The sequence below is a fragment of the Acinonyx jubatus genome, chromosome E3 (genome assembly GCF_027475565.1).
Source record: "Acinonyx jubatus isolate Ajub_Pintada_27869175 chromosome E3, VMU_Ajub_asm_v1.0, whole genome shotgun sequence".
NCBI classification, from domain to species: Eukaryota; Metazoa; Chordata; class Mammalia; order Carnivora; family Felidae; genus Acinonyx; species Acinonyx jubatus.
The window spans coordinates 663,550-682,331 of NC_069398.1; the positions used below are offsets into that span (position 1 = coordinate 663,550).

The 18,782-nt window shown below is 44.1% G+C and overlaps 1 protein-coding gene across 29 annotated transcripts in view; it reads left to right on the top strand.

Annotated features, from left to right (window-relative positions):
• Positions 1–18,782, top strand: part of RBFOX1 (RNA binding fox-1 homolog 1) — a 2,045,752-nt gene that overhangs the window by 575,284 nt on the left and 1,451,686 nt on the right. Inside the window, exon 1 of one of the 29 annotated variants that reach the window (XM_027042982.2) lies at positions 16,539–17,512. The exons of 26 other annotated variants lie outside the window; for them this stretch is intronic. Coding sequence is in view for 1 of the 3 variants with exons in the window: in XM_027042985.2 (XP_026898786.1) it covers positions 17,414–17,416 (3 nt within the window). In the remaining 2 variants the exon portion in view is untranslated. Of the gene's footprint in view, positions 1–16,538; positions 17,513–18,782 lie in introns of those variants that run through there. 2 more of the 29 variants (XM_027042983.2, XM_027042985.2) reach the window with 2 other exon arrangements.

The window sequence follows — 18,782 nt, forward strand, 5'->3', positions numbered from 1 at the left end:
AGGGTAGCACAGGATGACTGATGCTTAGGAAATATTGCGGTATGTCAAATGGAACATCCAGAGGGACTCACAACCCCTACGTCATTCCTCAGCTGCTTCTCCCAATTCTTTAATTTTTTGTAAATAATTATTTCTTTTTGAGAGAGAGAGCCCAAGCTGGGGAGAGGCAGAGAGAGAGAGGGAGAGAAAGGATCTGATGCAGGCTCTGTGCTGGCAGCAGAGAACCCAACATGGGGCCCGAACCCATGAACCATGAGATCATGACCTGAGCTGAAGTCAGACACTTAATAGACCAAGTCACCCAAGTGCCCCAGATTTCCCCTAATTTTTTAAGCCTGGAGGATCTACAGCTCTTAAACCATTGTCAACTGCTGTGTTCTTTAGTTTTTCATTCTCGGTTATTGAGCTAATCAACTATTAAGAACTAAGGGAGTCATAAGTGGAAAAGAAGTTTTGACATGGGAATCAGAGAAGAGGTTAACTATAGATAGGTATACCAGTTAATGGGATGTATATTCAGCATGGGCTGCATCTTTGCATTTTCAACTCTTTTTGATTCCCTTTCTTTGAAAAGAGGAAGGCTTTGCTCCTGAGTTTGGAAGAAAGGTCGAAGTAGGTTGAGATGTGATCGCATGATCTGACCCCCATTGACCCCGTGCTTCAGAGAAGATGACTAATATCTCTGTCACTCTCTCATTCCCCTACCCTCGCGAGTTTCCAAAGAAGACTCTATTCCTAGCCTATGGCGAGCACTTAGGGAAATGAGGTAATTTTTGTAAAGTTCTTAGATGTGTGCCTGGCACATTTTAATTACCATTTGTATTTGTTTTTACCTTTAATATGATTAGAATAGTACATGGATTGAATGGGTTAGAGCAGAGAAGTAGCAAAAGCACGGTTTTCAGAATCCAGTGGGAGTTATGTGTTAAGAATCTGTGTTACCTGCTATATGTAATCTCCAGCTTCTGTTGCCCTGTTCTCTGCCCTACAGTAACAAGATCCTGAGTCCTCTAGTGGCATTTAGATCTGGCCACTGGAAGGCATCCTGGCTAGAAATCCGAGGGAAGGAGAAGAATGAGGTCAGGGTATTTGTTCCTCTGGCACCCTCTCTATGAGATTTCCTGTGCCCTGTACCTGAAGGTCAGTGTTTCTTTTCTCAAGCACCTGCTCTGAATAGTTCGGTCTTTCTCAGTTCTCTTTATGACTCTCCTCCCAGCCCCTTGTTCCTTGAGACCTAGGGATAATAATGATGGCTTTGTTGACATTAGTCTAGGTTGATATTACATCTGGGGCCTTGGACAAGTTCCTCAAACTCTTTTAGGCTTACTGTCTTCATCTACAAAACAGCTAAGCCAGGTTCTCAAACTCAAATGTCAGGGACCAGGCAAGGGTCTCAAATGAGTGAGGTGGGACTGCACCCAGCCTGAAGCCTCTTCTCAGTTCCCACCATGGCCGTGTAAGAAAGCAGGCCCAGGGGCCAGACAATGTGATTTGCCCAGAGAATCCAGAAATCCAGCTTGCGTATGCAGTCTCTTGATTTTTAAATGTTAGAAACTTAGTAAATGTTAATTTTGAAAGGTCACAGAGGCCAAAATTTGGGTTAAGAGTTATTGAGAGGACTGCAGGTAACACATACAAGAAAGTGTTGCACAGTGGTTTGGCATACTGACTCCAGAGCCCCCCTGCCTGAATTTGAATGAAGACCCTGTGTTTACTAGCTAGGTGACCTTGGACATTTTACATTGCTTCTTTTTTAGAATGTATTTATTTTTGAGCGGGGAGTGGGGGGAAGGAGAGCATGTACGCAAGTTGGGGAGGGGCAGAGAGACAGAGACAGCGAATCCGAAGTGCACAGACAGACTTGGGGCTCCAACTCATGAACCATGACACCATGACCTGAGCCGAAACCAGACTCTTAACCAACTGAGCCACGCAGGCACCCCTACTATGCTTCTTTGAGCCTCAGTTTCCCTATCTGCAAAATGGGGATAATCTTATACGTGTCTCTTAGGGTTGTAATGAGGATTAAAAGGGTTAATATTTGAAAAGATTTAAGAGACTGTCTGGTACATAGGAAGCACTATGTAAGTGTTGGCAAATAAAAATGAATAAATATATACTTGATTCATTGCTTGGAATATCAGAGATTTTTCAGCGTATGGGAGCTTAAGCAGATGAATGTCCAGGTTTTAGCTATGGGAATAAAAACACAAATTTCTCCAGCTTCTTGTGTATTATTAAGTTAACATGAATTCCCAAAATAATGGAAGCTTTTAATTTTATTTCTCCCTCCAGAATGGTCTATTTAATGCCACTTGCCTTGAGTTAGTAGTGTCTGACTTCAGAGGTCCTCATCAGGGTACATTGATACTCAGCCCTAAGATTGTTCTAATAAGCTTTATTGACTTGCTGAACCTCAGAGTTCTTTTTATTGACATGCAGTGTAAATCATTCCATCTGACATTTGAATGTCCTTTCTGAGAAACGTGTTAGACCTTACATGGGTACTGAGCTCCTGATGATGTGTGCATTCCTTAGTCAAGCATGCAGTGGCTTAGATGAAGATATCACACACAAAGCCTTGTTTTAAGCTAAGATTGGATGGGAGGAAGGCCATGAAATTTTGTTTTGTTGAAAAAAAGTTTTTTTCTGAGATACGGGAAGGGTGTACATTTTAATGGGGCTATAGTTATTTTCTCTGTCTTTAGAAACTTAAAAGCCAAGAGGTTATTGCTCAATATTTGGTAGCTTGAGAGGTACAGATAGTAATCTACCAGCTTGCTTTGAAGAGAGAATCATGTGACTTTGAATTCAGAAACTTTTTGTTCAAATTTATTCTTGAAAAGGGGAGGGAAACAAACCCTGCAGCTGAAATTTTCTAATACAATAGCCGTTTAAGGAACCATCCTGCCTTCCAGGAATTCAGTTTCTTGGATAATGTTTCATGAGCCCATCTGGACACGCATTCCCTTCCTCAGTCATTCTGCCAATGTTTATTGGGCATCTGCTATGGGCCAGGCACCTGCTAGTGCTGGTAGTACACTGACAAATGTGACAGTGTTCCTGCCCTGAGAAGCTCATGATCTACTTGGGAAGATATAAAATTGATAATTAAAATACAAGGCATTGAGTGTTACAAGAGAGCAGGAATTTTCACCTTTGGTACTGTTGATTTTGGGGGCTGGATCCTTCTTTGTTGTGGGGGCTGTCTGTAGATGTTGAACAGCATCTCTGTCCTCCACCAACTAGAGGCCAGAGGAATCCTCCCTCCAGTGACGACAACCCAAAAGGTCACTAGACATTGCCAAACATCCCCTGGGGGGCGATGCTGCCCCTGTTGAGAATCACTGTTAAGTAGAGACATTTACACAATTTCTTGGGAAAGGAGCAACTGATTCATGTAGGACAAGTGAGGTAGACTTTTCAAAAGGATGATGACATTTGAGCTGGGTCTTGAGATGGAAATATAGCTCAACAACCAGTGAAGTAGAAGTTTAGCACTTCAGACAAAGGGGATACAATGGTATGACAGAACATAGACTATTTAGAGAACAATGTGTAATTCTTTGTAGGTGAAATTAAACTGCTTGCCAGATAAGACTATAAAGGCAGGTTTGGGCCAGGTCATAGAGAGTCTTATATACCAAGAAAAGATGTTTAGACTTCATCCCATTGGTAATGGAGAAGCAATGAACTTATTAAGTGGTGTGTTAATATTTGCATCGTATGGCCTGTTTGATTATTCATTCAGCACCTGGTAATAGCACTCCCATTTCCTTTGGGGGAATTACCTGCCCACCATTCTGAGACTGGTGGTTTAGGTGGGGTTGAACTCATACCCTGGTTCCACAGATCTGGCTAACCACAGCATGTATCCACCTGGTCATGTGGTTAGTTCAGTGGTGGGCATGTGATATCATCCAGGCCGGTGGGGGCACACTCTAGGATTAAAAGACATCCTCTTTCCACTGGGGTTACTAGTTTAGAAGAACATTATCTTCAAGTTTGGAATTTGTGGAGGGCATATTTTTTTAACTTTATTCATCTATTTTGAAAGAAAGAGAGAGTACAAGTTGTGGAGGGACAGAGAGGGAGGGAGAGAGAATCCCAAGCAGGCTCTGCACCATGAACAGTGAGACTATGACCTGAGCCAAAGTTGGTTGCTTAACTGACTGAGCCACCCAGGCACCCCAATTGGAGGGTACCTTGACTCAACAATTGAAGTGCATGTTGAGGATATCAACATAGGGGAGAGTAGAAACAAGAGACAAAGCCTAAAACTGTGTGCTTTGGAATTTGTACTCACATGTAACAATAAATCACGTTCCTAGTTTATACTGGCTTGAGTTTCTGTAACTTGGAAGGGGAAGAGAGAGCTGACAAATACAGTATTTAAAACATTGTTCTTGAATATCTAGAGAATTGAGTGTGTGCAGGGAAGGGTTTCTTACAAAGAAACCAGCTAAGAGGCTAGTGTACCAGTGCAGACAGAAGATAAGATGCAATGGGTGGAAATGGAGGGAACCTAAGAGAATTGATAGAGGAAATAAGAGTTTCTCCCACATGTGTTGAGTTGCATGCATGGCTTGCAGGCCCTCCACACCATGACACTGATCCTTCCTTTCCTCTCATGTCTGCATCATCCATTTAGGATTATCTCCTGGGAATGGGGTGGGATAGCACCTAAGATGGCACTAAATTATCCCTTTCTCTTGGAAGCCACATTCTTGTGTAACGTCGTCTCTGTAGGTGTGGGCTAGACTTCTTGATTCGCGTCAGATGTGTGGAATATGACAGAAATAATGGGATATCACTTCCAAAATTGGGTCATAAAAAGACATTGACTTTGCTTGTTTATTGCTTTGAGGAAAGTAGCTGCCATGTTGTGGGCTGCTCAATTGAACTGCTCACGTGGCTAGGAGCTGAGGTTGGACACCAGCCAGCAGCTCTCAGTCCACAAACTTCTGTTCTGAAGAACAGAATCCTTCCAATAACTGCACGAGTGAGTGTGGGAGTAGATCCTTCCCTAGTCAACTCTTGAGATGAAACTGCAGCCACAATTGACATTTTTCAGCCTTATCAGAGACTTAAGCCAGAGGCACCCATTACTCTGTGCCCACATCCTGATTTATAGACACTATGAGTTAATGTTTGCTGTTTTGAGCTGCTTAATTTTGGAGCAAATAGTTATGCATCAAGAGACACATATTACAGTGGGATTTAGTTCCTATTTTATGTTATATAGATAGTAATCAATAAATACTTGTAGAATAAGTGAATAGATTGATTATAAACAGCAGCCCCAGATGCTTGGCAAAAAGCCCGATGACAGTGGTATACAGGATGCTGGAGAAATGGCAGTTGGAAACTTAGCTGAGACGTGAAGGGTGCAGAGACCTTTGGGACCTGGCAGCTCTGGGGACATCAATGACATATAGGAAGTGACTTTGGAAGTGTGCGAAGAGTGGGATGTATTTAAGGAGGGTGGTGTCCTGGTAGAGTAGATAGAAAAAGAGACCATTATGGAGCAGCTAGGAGGCAGGAAGATGCCAGGAGGGGCTGTTTCTGAAGCCAAAGAGAGATGTCAAGGGACTGTCAACACACCAGATGATGAAGAGATAGCAACCAAGATTAAGGACTGAACTTGGCCATGGGGTGGGGCAGAGGAGAGCAGTCATCAGTTAAGAAAATGCTAAAATCATAGCTCCAATGGAATTGTATGAACAGAAAAAGCAGATTATAGTAGATCATTGGGTGATGGAGGAATGGAGGTGATAAACATGGTCAGATTGCAGAAGTAGACCCCAACTAGTAGTGCACTTAAGGTTGAAAAAGAGTTGAAGGAGGAGGGTTAACATAAGCGAGCTTCAGCGTATTTACATCCTGACAACCAGGAGAGTCTGAAGACAGAACAGAGAGAACGATGAGCTGGTGTAGAAAGATCCTGGAGGAGGGGTGAAAAGATGGAAACAAGGCACTCCAGCCGGGCATTTAGCCTTGGCACTGAGAAGTGTGTTCAGATAAGTACTTACATTTTGGTTCAACATCTGTCCTGTGCTGTTCTGTTCTGTATTCTCTGTGAACTACTCCAGAAAAATGTGGTTGCTTTTATTGCCAAGTTGCTTAATTGCCTTACGGGATAATGGCAAGCAAGCTAGTCTTGGAGCTTTTGAACACAGAGACGAATCAAAGCTGGAAGAGGTAGAGAAATCAAATAGACTGATGGCCTTTTCATTGACAGTCTTTCAAGTTGGTTACCCTTTCTTTTGTCAGTCTAGTAATGGTTGCTGACATCTGCAAAATACTTTTTAAACTAAAAATAGAGAGGAAGGGTAGAAAATTCTACCTGCTATCATCAGGCATATATGCTTTATGCTTTGCTTTCTTTCCCCTGTTGTCTATTAATAAAAGAACTCTCATGCAAATACCAGGTCCAGACCATTTTTAACAGTGCTTCCAGGATTAATAACCATCACTTCATACTGTTTTAAAAAGACCTACCAAAAAGGAATAATGGTCTACTTGAGTCTACCACATAAAACTGCCAATGTATTTTCACCTGTTCACTTTATCCTCACACCAGTGAGTCAAGTAGGGCTTTCATGCAAAGAAGCTGTTGCAGCAAGGCTTGGCTGTCTCCCTCCACACTGCCTGGCTGGGACAGAACCTGGAGGCTCCTGAAGCCTAATTGTTTATTCTCACTAATGCATTACATCACTGTTTCTTACTCCTACTTATGGCTACAGAGACTCCAAAATGGCACTTCCTGAGTGGTCCCATGGGTTCCCTGCAAAATACCTGTAGATTTTAATATATTCATGGTGCATAATCAGTGCTTCAGAATCTTGCTAACAATTACCTCTTTTCTGTGAGTTTGAGAGCACAGCAAGCAATCATGTTTTCAAAGAGAAGGAAAATATCCATGCACAAAGTGCTCAGATCTTTAAATGTTGAATTCCTATTCTCTCCCCACTTCCAACTGTATCCACAAGTCATTCTGCTGTTGGACTAATCACACAGGTACTTGGAACACCTGTGACAGGAATACATGGTGTGTGCGTGTGTGTGTGTGTGTGTGTTTTGAAAAATCACATTCCCTGGTCTCATACCAGACTTAGTGAGTCAGAATCTTTAGAGTGGTACCCAGGATCTGAATTTTGGTAAGCATCAGAGATAATTTTTTTCTAAATGTTTATTCATTTTTGAGAGTGAGAAAAAGAGAGGGAGCGAGGGAGGGAGGGAGGGAGGGGTAGGCAGAGAGAGGAGGACAGGATCCAAAGAGGGCTCTGCGCTGATAGCAATGAGCCAGATGCAGGGCTTGAACTCACAAACTGTGAGATCATGATCTGAGCTGAAGTCAGAGGCTCAACTGACTGAACCACCCAGGAGCTCCAGAGATAATTTGTTCAAGTTTATTTATTTATTTTGAGAGAGAGACAGCCAGAGCATATGAGTGGGGGAGGAGCAGAGAGAGAGAACCCCAAGCAGGCTGTGCACTGACAGAGGCTCACACAGGGGCTTGAACCCACAACCATGAGATTATGGCTCAGTTACACAGGGGCTCTAACCCACGAACCGTGAGATTATGACCTGAGCCAAAATCAAGAGTCAGACACTCAACCAACCGAGCCACCCAGGTGCCCCCCCCCGCCCCCGCTCAGAGATAATTTTCTTAAAAATTTTATTTATTTTTAGAGAGAGCACAAGCAGGAAAGGGCAGAAAGAGAGGGAGATAGAGAAACCCAGTGCAGGGCCCAACATGGGGCTAAATCTCATGATCCATGAGACCATGACCTCAGCCAAAAGCAAGAGCCAGATGCTTAACTAACTGAGACATCCAGGTGCCCTAGCATCAGAGATAATTTTGTATATACCCTGGTTTGACAACCACAAGACATTTGGACACTGGATAAGTGGAGTTTCATAGGTAATGAGAGATACAGGGTCTTTTCATTCCTATGGGGCACATCGTTGACTGTGCCTGTGAAGCCAGTATGTCCCATTCTTCTTGGGGACATTGAGAATATAGAAGATGCTATCATTGTCCCATACTACCAGACCCCTCTTACTAAGTGTTTAGCATTACATCCATACATTCTGGGCTTCCAGATATCAGCACCACTGCCTAAGGACTCTCTGATCAGTAGATCCCACTCTTCCCATGCCCAAGGAAGGCTGAAGTGGCCCTGGATTAACACACTACCGTACTTAACTGATCTTTAAGCAATGGTTGACACAAATAATTGTATAAATATTTTGGACGCCTGGGCAGAATAACTGTATGGGCATTTCTACCTTGGCTTCCATAATTCTTTAGTGGTAATAATTTGCAATTACTCACTCTGATAATACAGTTTTTGTTGGCTCTTGTCCCTTTCCTACCTCACTTTCCCACCCCTTGCCATTTTTTGTTTCCTGGGTTTGCCTCCAAATTTATACATGCACTCAAATACTGGTCTCATGGACTTCTGGGGGAACCCAAAAGAGCATCTGTAGATTAATGCAGCAGAACATTTTGATCCAAGCCTAAAGTAATGGTGTGGGGAAATGCAGAGAAAAGAAAAGCAAAGAAGGCATGGAAACATGCTTCATAGAAAAGTTCACTTCTTACCAAATGCCCACACTGTATCCTTTAGATGTTTATGTTCAATATCCCAAATTTTAGCTATTTTCTGATATTTCCTCATATTAACTACTATATACTCTTGAAACATATTCCTGGTGATTCTTTTTAATTTACAGGTTTTTGCCTCTTAATAGAAGTATAAAGAATAAATAGAAATAATAAATGTATAAATGGAGAATGTAGTAATGCACACTTTGACCATGATTTACAGACATTTTACTTCTCAGAACATCTATAACTCACCAGTAACCACTGCAAATGCATATTCTCCCTTGTAAGCTTGTATATTTCATCCTATATGGCTTAAATATCTTTACTTATACATTTGTAATAAAATGACTAGGACTTAAAGTAAGTGCATTTGAAAGAAATCGATTGTCAATACTCTGTGCTGCTAATACATGGAACATTTTTCCCCCTGAGGTGTTAGTACATTAAGGCAAAACTATTTATGTTTTGATTATAAATTCATTAACTATTTACACTTCATTGACTTAAAGCTTTTATTTTTTTTTTTTCTTAAGTCTCACTTTCAACCTTCATGGTTGACTTCACTGAACTATTCAAAGCAATGTTTATGTTTTTTTTTTTTAAAAAACCATTTTTAGTAGGACTTTAGAATATATACACAATTTTTCTGTCTCATGGCCTGTGAACCTCTGTACCTAAGGAGAGATTTTGGAGATGAAACAAAGCATGCCATGTCCCTGAAATCAGACTGCTAACAATTTAAAAATGAGATTCTGAGCTTGTTAGGTTTGTAAGCTTTGAAAATTTGACTTTTCTTCTTCTGAGTCTCAGATTCCATACCTGAAATATGGGAATAGTAACAGTACCTACCCTACAGGGCTCCTCTGAAGCTAGATGTCATGTCTGAGGCTTTGCATAGAGGAAGTTCTCAAAATTATTTTTATTTTTTTCCACTTCTTTTCCCTCAAGTCCTAAGCTGGCATATAATTACTTACTACCTTATCTAGTAGGAGAATAAAACTGGCATCTAATTCCCAATTCACCATTTCATTGTGAGTAAATGAAGTTGGCAAGCGCTTTTTGCTAATGGCCACTCAGACTCTGAACTTTGAAGGCTGGAAGGAAGGAGGTTGTGGTCAGCTCCACCCAGTTTGCCTCCATGGGTCATCCAGGATTGTGGTGATTTTGTTCTGTTAGTTTAAGGCAGGCTGGGTATTGGCCCAAAATAGGAAGCATCTGGAGGAGGGAGATGAAGTGTAGAAAGCAGCAGAATTGTCAAGACCATGTTGCCTTTCTTCAAGATGACCCTGCTGTAGAGCTGTTACGTGGAAATCACCACGCATTTCATCTGAACTGTTCTCATGTGCCAGGCTTGATGCCGAGGGGCTTCTCATGGGTTATACCGTTTACTTACTGACACCTTGATTTGATTCCTTAAACAAGAGCTTAAGGGCCTGGTGACTGTGAGCAAGTGTTTTCATTTCTCTGGACCTCCCTTTCTTGTTGTGTAAAATGAGGATAGTAATAAAACCTCGTTGATGGAGTTGTTATGAGGGGTCAATGAGAATGTGCGTGGAGGTGTTGACCATGAGGCTTGGTTCATAGTAAGCCTGAGTAAACATTAATGATTATTACTGCCTCACTACTATTACTAGTAGTGGTACTCCTGCTATCACTGTATGGATCAGGATGCTTTGTATCAGTGGACCTCTCCTTGGGTGACTTGCCCCCCAGAGAGACTATGGAAGTGTCTGGAGACACTTCTAGTTCTCAGAATTGGTAGGAGGGGATAAAGGGGTGTTAGACAGCCAGGCATGCTACTGCCATGGAGTGGGTAGAGGCTAAGGATGCTGCTAAACATCTTGTAGGGCATAGATAGCCTCCCCCCGGCTACTACAAAGGGTTATCTGATCCAAAATGTTAGTAGAGCCACATTCAAGAAACTCTGCCTTAGGGCATATATATAATGATAAATGTTACTGGTTCTTCATTCTGTCCTGCTCTGTAATCCTCAGGCTGGTCATAAGATACCTATGGCAGGTCCAGAGGTCATAACTACACAAGGAAACATCTGGAATAAGAAAAAAAATTTTTTTCTATGGGTTTCACTTGAGTCAAGAAGAACACATTCAATAAGCATATAAATCACCTTTTCCTGGGTCAGATAACACGGAGTCTATGACAATTCCTAAACCAATCTCTTACCGAAAGCCTGGAGTTATCATGCTTGAAGATATGGATCACTTTCAGTGTCCTCTGTATTAATAGTTGCTATTATTATATTAATTATGTCTTCATTATTTTTATCACTATCATTCTCTGTTTTTTTTCCTTTTTTCCTATTTTACACGAAAGAAAGCGGAGGATTAGTGATGTTTAAAAAATCTTGCTTAGTTCACGTTGCTATTACGTGCTAGATAACACCATATGAAAACAGAATCTCTTAGTCCAGAGCTTTATCCACTTTTTTCTTAAAGATGTGTGATTCTATATTTCTTAAAGACATATTAAATTATATATAAATTAGCCAACCCTAAACCAAGGACACAGCTTAATCTGTATACTCATTATTGGCCAAGCATTTGGAAATCTTTGTTTACTCAATTCTGACCATGCTCAAAATATTTGTTTCCAGAATGCATTTTATATAAGCAGGCTTCCTTTTGTGTTGCAGATCACTGAACCTCCCTTTTTATTTTTCTTATTCCAAGACCAATGGACTAGGAATCCCTATTTTCATGACTGTAAATCACTGACATGATTCTAAGCCTACCAAAATGGAATGTAAGTTCTAGTAAACAGAAAGACAAGATACATCATGACTTAGGCTTCATGAGCCCAGCTCCGACACAAAACAGACTTAATTTTGAATCTTGGCCTACCCATTCACTAGCTGTGTGGGCTTGGCCAAGCCATTGAACTTCCTCCTCCTTTTAAGCTTTGGTTTTCTCATCTATAAAAAGGAAAGCATGATGGTACTTACACCTGGAATTGTACTGTGAAGATCACATGAGATAATACAAGTAAAGAGCTTGTAGAGTAAATGCCACATACTTATTTCTATTGCTATTCTTAAAAAAATTTTTTTAATGTTTATTTTTGAGAGAGAGAGAGACAGAGTGTGGATGAGAGAGGGGTAGAAAGAGAGGGAGATACAGAATCTGAAGCAGGCTCCAGGCTCTGAGCTGTTGGCACAGAGCCCGACATGGGGTTTGAACCCATGAACTGTGAGATCAGGACCTGAGCGGAAGTTGGACGCTTAATCGACTGAGCCACTCAGGTGGCCCTCTGTTGTTATTCTTATCATCAGGATTGTTCAAAATCTTCCTTATGTTGTCATTACTGCTATCATCATCATTATTTGGGGGATGTGGACAGGAAAGGAAAAAGGATGAGCCCAAGGAGAAGTAGAGAAACCATCACAAACTATTTCAAAGAAATTAAAAAAAAATTTTTAATGTTTATTTATTTTTGAGAGATATAGAGACTGAGAGCAAGCGAGGGAGGGGCAGAGAGGGAGACACAGAATTCGAAGCAGGCTCCAGGACCCGAGCTGTCAGCACAGAGCCCGACATGGGGCTCGAACTCATGAACCGTGAGATCATGACCTGAACCGAAGTCGGATGCTTACAGACTGAGCCACTCAGGCGCCCCCAAAGACATTTCTAAACAGTGTGTAAGTTTGCATCTTTTCAGAAAAAGGAAACTCATCCCTAGACACTGGACGGCTTATTCCCGGTATTAAATGCCTTGGTTAATATCAAACTCCTGAACTTCATGATAGATCATGAGTTAGTTCAACCGATCAATAACTATATATTGAGTATCTGCCATGTGCCCAGTGACTGAAGGGGGAATAGAGAATATGAGGTGAAATTCATTCCCTTGTGGTCTTCAGTCTATTTAATTAGTTCATTAGTTGACCTAGACTGTGATAAAGCTTTGAGGTAAGCCTGAAGACTGAGCACTTGAGGGCAAGTCAGGTCTTACATAATATTAAGATCGTGTGAAGAATTTTATTTGATCATAGTCATTTATAAATCAATTTGAAAATCTTCTCTTCAGTGACTGCTATTGCACAGTATCCTTTGGGAGGAGAAACAGAAGGATGCTTTACTACTTCAGTTATTTTTAGTTTGCTTTTTTTCATCCTTCTCCTATCTTCATGTACCACTCATCATCCTAAAAAATCCTAGAGCACTTTGGAGTAACCTATGAATCCTATAGTTCCCTAGACGTTTACGCTGATCATCTGGAAAAGTTCTTGAACAAATAACAAAAATGATCATCGATACATCTGTGAAGGCAGTACAGTGTGAAGGCCATGGGTACTGGAATTATGGATGGTAGGTCTGGCATGCTTTTGAATCATTTCCTCATAAGTTGCTTTTTGATAAAGCAAACATGCCTATTGTTTCAATTCAGGGCCCTTTATGAGCTTGTTCCTGTCAATATCTTCAGCTTCATCGTTCACTGCCTTGCCTAATGCACTACTTTCCAGCCCTTTGAATTTAGCCTGACTCTACTTGTATCGAATAGATTTGCTGTTCCTTGAAAGAGAAATGCTCCCTTTGCTTCAGATAGTTTCCTAACCTGTGTTCTTCTCCAGAAATGGCCTTCACCCAACTCTTAGGGTAATTCTATTTTTCTTTGTTTAGAGGTGATCTCCTCTAGAAAGCTTTGTCTGACCTTCCTCTTCCCCCCATGTCTGACTATATGCTCCCGTTCAGTAGACAATGAAATCTTTCTCAATTGTTGAGATCACTTATTTATGTACCTACTTACCATATTAGAGTATAAGTTCCTTGAGTGCAGGGACTGTGTTTAGTTTATATAGGAAATGGTTTACAGGAGAGACTAGTCCTTGAGTGAGATACATGTTTGATGGCTTAAAGAATGAAGGACTAAATGGATGAGTAGATTGATCTCACCCTAATTCAGAGAGGTCATCCTATTTAGACAGCAGTGACCACAAAGGAGCAGGAAGGTTCACCAAACATTTATTGAGCTTATTATACATTTGGCCCCCAGCACTGAGGAACTTTTCAGTCTAATGGTGGAGAACAACATTTACAGTAGGTGAAGACAAATGATATGATAAAATTAAATAGAGGTGTTTAGGGAGTTCAAAGAGAGGCACTGGCCTTATCTATATGTGTGCAGGGGTGTGTGGAGAGGTGGGAGTTGGCAGGGAGAAAGGGATGCCTAAATGGAGATCTAAAAGCTATATATAAACTATCCAGGAAAAGAGAGTTTGTAGGAGTATTCCAGGTTGGAAACAGCATATGCAAAGGGTTGGAGAGCAAGAAGAGGAGATTATCTCCAGATCATAGGGTCAACATAAAATGACAGCCAACTCATCTAGAAGCTTGTAACTCATGTAGAAGACTTTACACTTTATCTTGGAGGGCCATGAGGAACCTTAGGAATATCCTAAATTTGAAAGTGAGAGAAGATTTACACTCTAGATGGATCCTGAACACTTTGAACACTGTTAGTGCAGCCAAAGAATGAGGGTACAAAGTCATTCTTTCCTACCAGCTTTATGGAAGACATTTTGACATATGTTTAGATCACAGATTGCAAAGTAATTTTTATGTCCAGTAGGAGGAGCCAAAGTCTCCATGTTCTTTACCACCACAGCTGGGCAGGTCTTGGCCCGGGGTTGTCCCAGGAGCTGTCTAATTCAGCACCCCTCATTACCTAGAAGTGACTCAATATGGAGAAATGATAGAGAAACTCTGCCTGGAATGTGAAAAGAAACAAATAGTTTCCAAATGAATAGCACAACAGCATACTATATTGATCTGCACTTTAATTTTGCTTTAAATTGTAATGAACGTCTCCTTCACTCATGTACAAAGCTTTTTTAAGCCACAAAGCAACACAGGTACCAGTGACTCATGCCTGATACTCATAGCTAATATATCTAGGCTTATTTTGACTCCAGAATAAGTCAAGAATCGACTCAGACTGACCTTGATTTTAAGATAGTTAAATCTGTTTTATTTCATTTCCAAGAGAAAAAAATATATATATTAAAAAATAATAAAAGCACCTAGTGATTACCCATTTTAATGAAACAACAGCCAGTGTTTTTGCCTTGAATGATTGCATTCATTTTTCCCCCTTCTGGAATAAAAATGAAGGAGCACAGGGAAACAATTCCTGTTAGTGAATTTGCAAAAAAACATTATATTTCAACAGAACTTCCCATTAACTGCCATTCATTTCTTCTCTCATTATTGATAATTTGCTTTTAAATTGAGAATACCTTTTTTACAACCCATCTTATCTCCCTGCACGGCTAGACAATTACATTTAAATTTGGTGGTTTTCCCATTGTAAACAGTTTCTGGAGGAAATGATTACAATGTTACTAACCCAGATTTATGGCTTCATTGTGCTACCAGTGAAGGGTAAGAGACTAGTATAAAGGGAAAAAAAAGTTGTTTACATACAAATATATTATTATCAAAGAGAGTCTTAAGGAAGCATATGGTAAAACCAACCCAAATTGCAAAATCATCTACTGGGGCCAGTGATACAGATGACTTTCTGGATTTTGCAAACTTATTTTCTCAAATGATGATAACATATAACATGTTTGTTTGTTTTTAATTCCAGTTGTAGTTAGAAGTTTCCTTTCCTTGTTTTATCCTAATATTGGAAGAAACCCTAGCCTGACAGGATTGCAGAGGAACTCTACTCTAGGGTCTGCTTCTTGTTAGGGACTAGGAAACGCTCATGTTGCAAAGCAAAAACATGCAACATGGTCCCTACTTGTGGAAATCTCATAGTCCTACTTGGAAGAGGAGCCATACTAATACAAAAACATTCGAAGAGGTGGGCAGGAAAATGAACATGAGCCTCAGATCAACTGTTCAAGGCCAGAATCTAGCCTTGTCCAATCCCAGTTGCCCTTGAGAAGGCAGCGTGGTAGGTGACACATACCATTAAGTTAGGAAGACCTGCCCCGAAATCCTGGTTGCTTGCCCGTTGTGTGGCCTTCAGCAAAGTATAACCCCAGTGGCCCCCCAACCTTGCTGTGCAGCATAATCACCTAAAACAGTTATCCAAAAAAACAAATCAACAGCCTCCAAGCAAACAGAGTTTCTGGCTTAGCGAGTCCAGGTGGGCCAGAAGAAGCATTGCTTTAACCTCTCTGAGCACCTGGTTGGGGACCTGGTTAAGCCTATAGTATGTACCTCATCAGGTTGTTGAGAAAATTCAATGTAAATGCTTCTTATGCACCGGGCAAAAAAAAAAAAAAAAAGGAAGTCCTTATTGAGAGGTAGTAGTTCTTTAGGAGTCACAGGGATTCTGGTACTAAGGCAGCTGCTAAGAGGACAGTCTCTAGACCCCTGCAGACTCCTGGGTTAGGCGGCCTGCAAGAGGCCAGGGCACGGGCCACACACAGTGCACACTCCCTTCCTGCAGGGTGTCTGGCCTCCATAACTTTTTGCATCTCGGATAGGGCTCCATCTGTGTCCGGCCGTAGATTTCAAGATTCACCAGACAACTTTCCCAGAACAGAAATGGATGGGGGCAAGGAGCCGCCTCCACTTAGCATCTCCTCAGGGCGTCAAGAAACGTGGGGGTCAAGATGGAGTGGGGCGCGGGCACTCAATGAGCAACTCCACTTTGGGACAAGGACCTAGGGACGCAAAAGACTTGGGCTCATTACCCGCACTTCCAACTCTCCCCCCTTCACCTGTTTAGGCCCGAAGACCTAGGCACAGGGTCGCCTGCGGACCCGGGTTCTGCCCTCCACTGCCTGCTGGAATCCGAGGCTGCACGCGTGACAGCAGCAGCGGTCCTGGCGACGGGGAGGGGGAGGGGGCGCTCCCGCTTGCACCGGATTATTTTTGGCTCCGCAGCCTGGGCTGCTTGCTGCCTGTCGCGCGCGCGCACACTCGCTAGCTCGCGCTCTCTCTCTCTCTCTCTCTCTCTCACACACACACACACACACAGTCACACATAGACACGCGCGCACACGCACATACACATGCACACGTTTTCTTGCTCGCTCTCTCGCTCTGTTCTCCTTTGTTTATTTTCTAATCTGTGTTTCTGTTTGAAGATCTCCTTTCCCCTGTCTACTGCCCGCCTGCAAGCGCTCTCGCAGGCTGACCAGGCGCACACCGCTCCCCTTCGTCACCCCAGCCCTCCTCCCGATCTCCCCAAGCGCGAGCGCGGGGTTTGAAGGTCACCTCCTTTCCAGTCCCGGTGCGAGCCGCGCCGCCGCCTCCTCCTCCTCCAGCTGGAGCGGGTGGCACAGGCGGTGCTGCCCTGAAGTGGTTCTCGCAGCAGCGGGCTGCTGCAGCGGACAGAGCCCGGGGTCTGCACGGGTGGGGAAACCCGAACTCGCGGAGGGGAATCCCTTGCGCTGCGGCCCAGCCCCCGGGTGCACCCGCTGTGGGGCGGGGGCTCTCTGCCAGTCCTGGGGACAGCAAAGGCAGCTGCGGCCGGACCCACGCGTGCGCCTCCGGGACAGGAGGAGGAAGGAACGAAAGAGGCTCCCCGCATCTGGAGGGGACAGCGCCGTGCGCCCCGCCCCTGCGTCCGGGAGTGAGAGAACTCTGAGCCTTCGACCTAGGCAGAGCGCGGAGGAGCGGATGGTGTCTCGGCACTGAGGAACCTTGCACTCTAGTCGTTCTGGAAGTGGCCGTTAGGACCCAGGCTGTCCGAACCCGCGCCTTGCCCAGCTGTGCCCAGCCCATCGCCCAGGCAGGGGCGCCAGGGCGGGGCTGACCTGCCCGCGAAGTTGCGGACAGCGTGGGAGAAACCAGCACCCCCTTTCGCCGCCTCCAGCTCATGGTGAGTGTGACTGGGGGTGCTGAGAGCGTGAGGGAATTGGAGGGTCTGGGGACGAGAGCAGAAGGCGACTGGAGCTAGGCTCGCTGGGAGTTCTAGGTAAGTCCAAGCGGATTCACCGCCTTTGCGTTCCCCCCACCCCCCAATTAGCCCAAAGGGTCCCACAGGGGAAAGACTTAGGTCTCCAAGAGCTGACCTCCTCCCAGCGCCAGGCTGGAAGAGCTGGACTGGGAACTTTTTCTGTGTGGTGGAAAGATCTCCATGTACATTCGCGCAGGGGCCGGGATCGTGAGCCCTAGTGCTTTACTTCCATAAGCACGCCCTTCCTTGCCCCAGAGCTCCCCTCCGGAGCGCCAAGGCTGCCCTGTCTGCTCTCTTGGGAGCGAGTCCCAGGTGCAGAGACCGGCGGGAACCTGGCTGCGCACTTTGGTTAGTCTATCTGGCCGGCTGATAGCGAGATTTCAGTGCGCCCTGGGTCGCTGCCTTCTCCACCGCCCTTCTCTGAGGTCTGAGGGAGGAGGTACTTTGGTGGCCTACGAGGGGGGTTTAGAAACGCCAAACCTCCTGTGGGAGGCGGGGAAGAGAGGAGGGTCACTGAGCTGGAGGGAGAGCTTCGTGTTTATTGGTACTGGCCTAAACGCCCGGAGATGTCACCGCGAGTTCAGCCCTGGGGAAGGGGGCCAGCCTGGGAGCTCAGGACCCGGAAACTCACACCGCACCCCTTGGGTCCTTTGACATCTTAGACCACTTCACCCCGGGGTATGTGTTTGGGGGCGGCGGTAACAGAGTGGCAGCACAGGCCAGGGTCGCCCGTTTTCTGCTCCAATTTCTCAGCTCCAAGGATGGAGGTGAGGGCGGGGTTAGCGGGGCTGTTCCCACATCTCCGCTGCCTGGGGGATCACCTGGCAGGGATGCTCCTGGAGCCTCCAAGGTGCTAGGTCTAGGGACCAGGTGTCATGAAGAGCCCGGAAGCTGCCCGAGCGGAAAGGAAGGGGGAAGACCCGGACCCACCCAGCCCAGGAATTACCAACTCCATTCCCTGCCGCCAGGGAGCTGGGGGCCCCTCATTTATGTACTGGCAGGGACCAGGGTGCACCTGCCAGCCGAGGAGGGTTTGGGGCGGGGCTGCTCACGTGCTCGGAAATCCGCGCCTGGCGGTGTGGAGGATTGGTGCCCAACCACGGGTCTTCTCAATGGAACTTGTAAAGAAGTGGGGGAGGTGTTGCGGAACAGCTTTGAGCCGAAATATGATGCGCCATAACTTGACTTTTCTTTTATAACAGTAATGATTATTTATTTACTTACTTACTTACTTATTTCTTTATTTATTTAAACCCAGTGCGCCCCAGCTGGTGATCCCTCCCAGCCC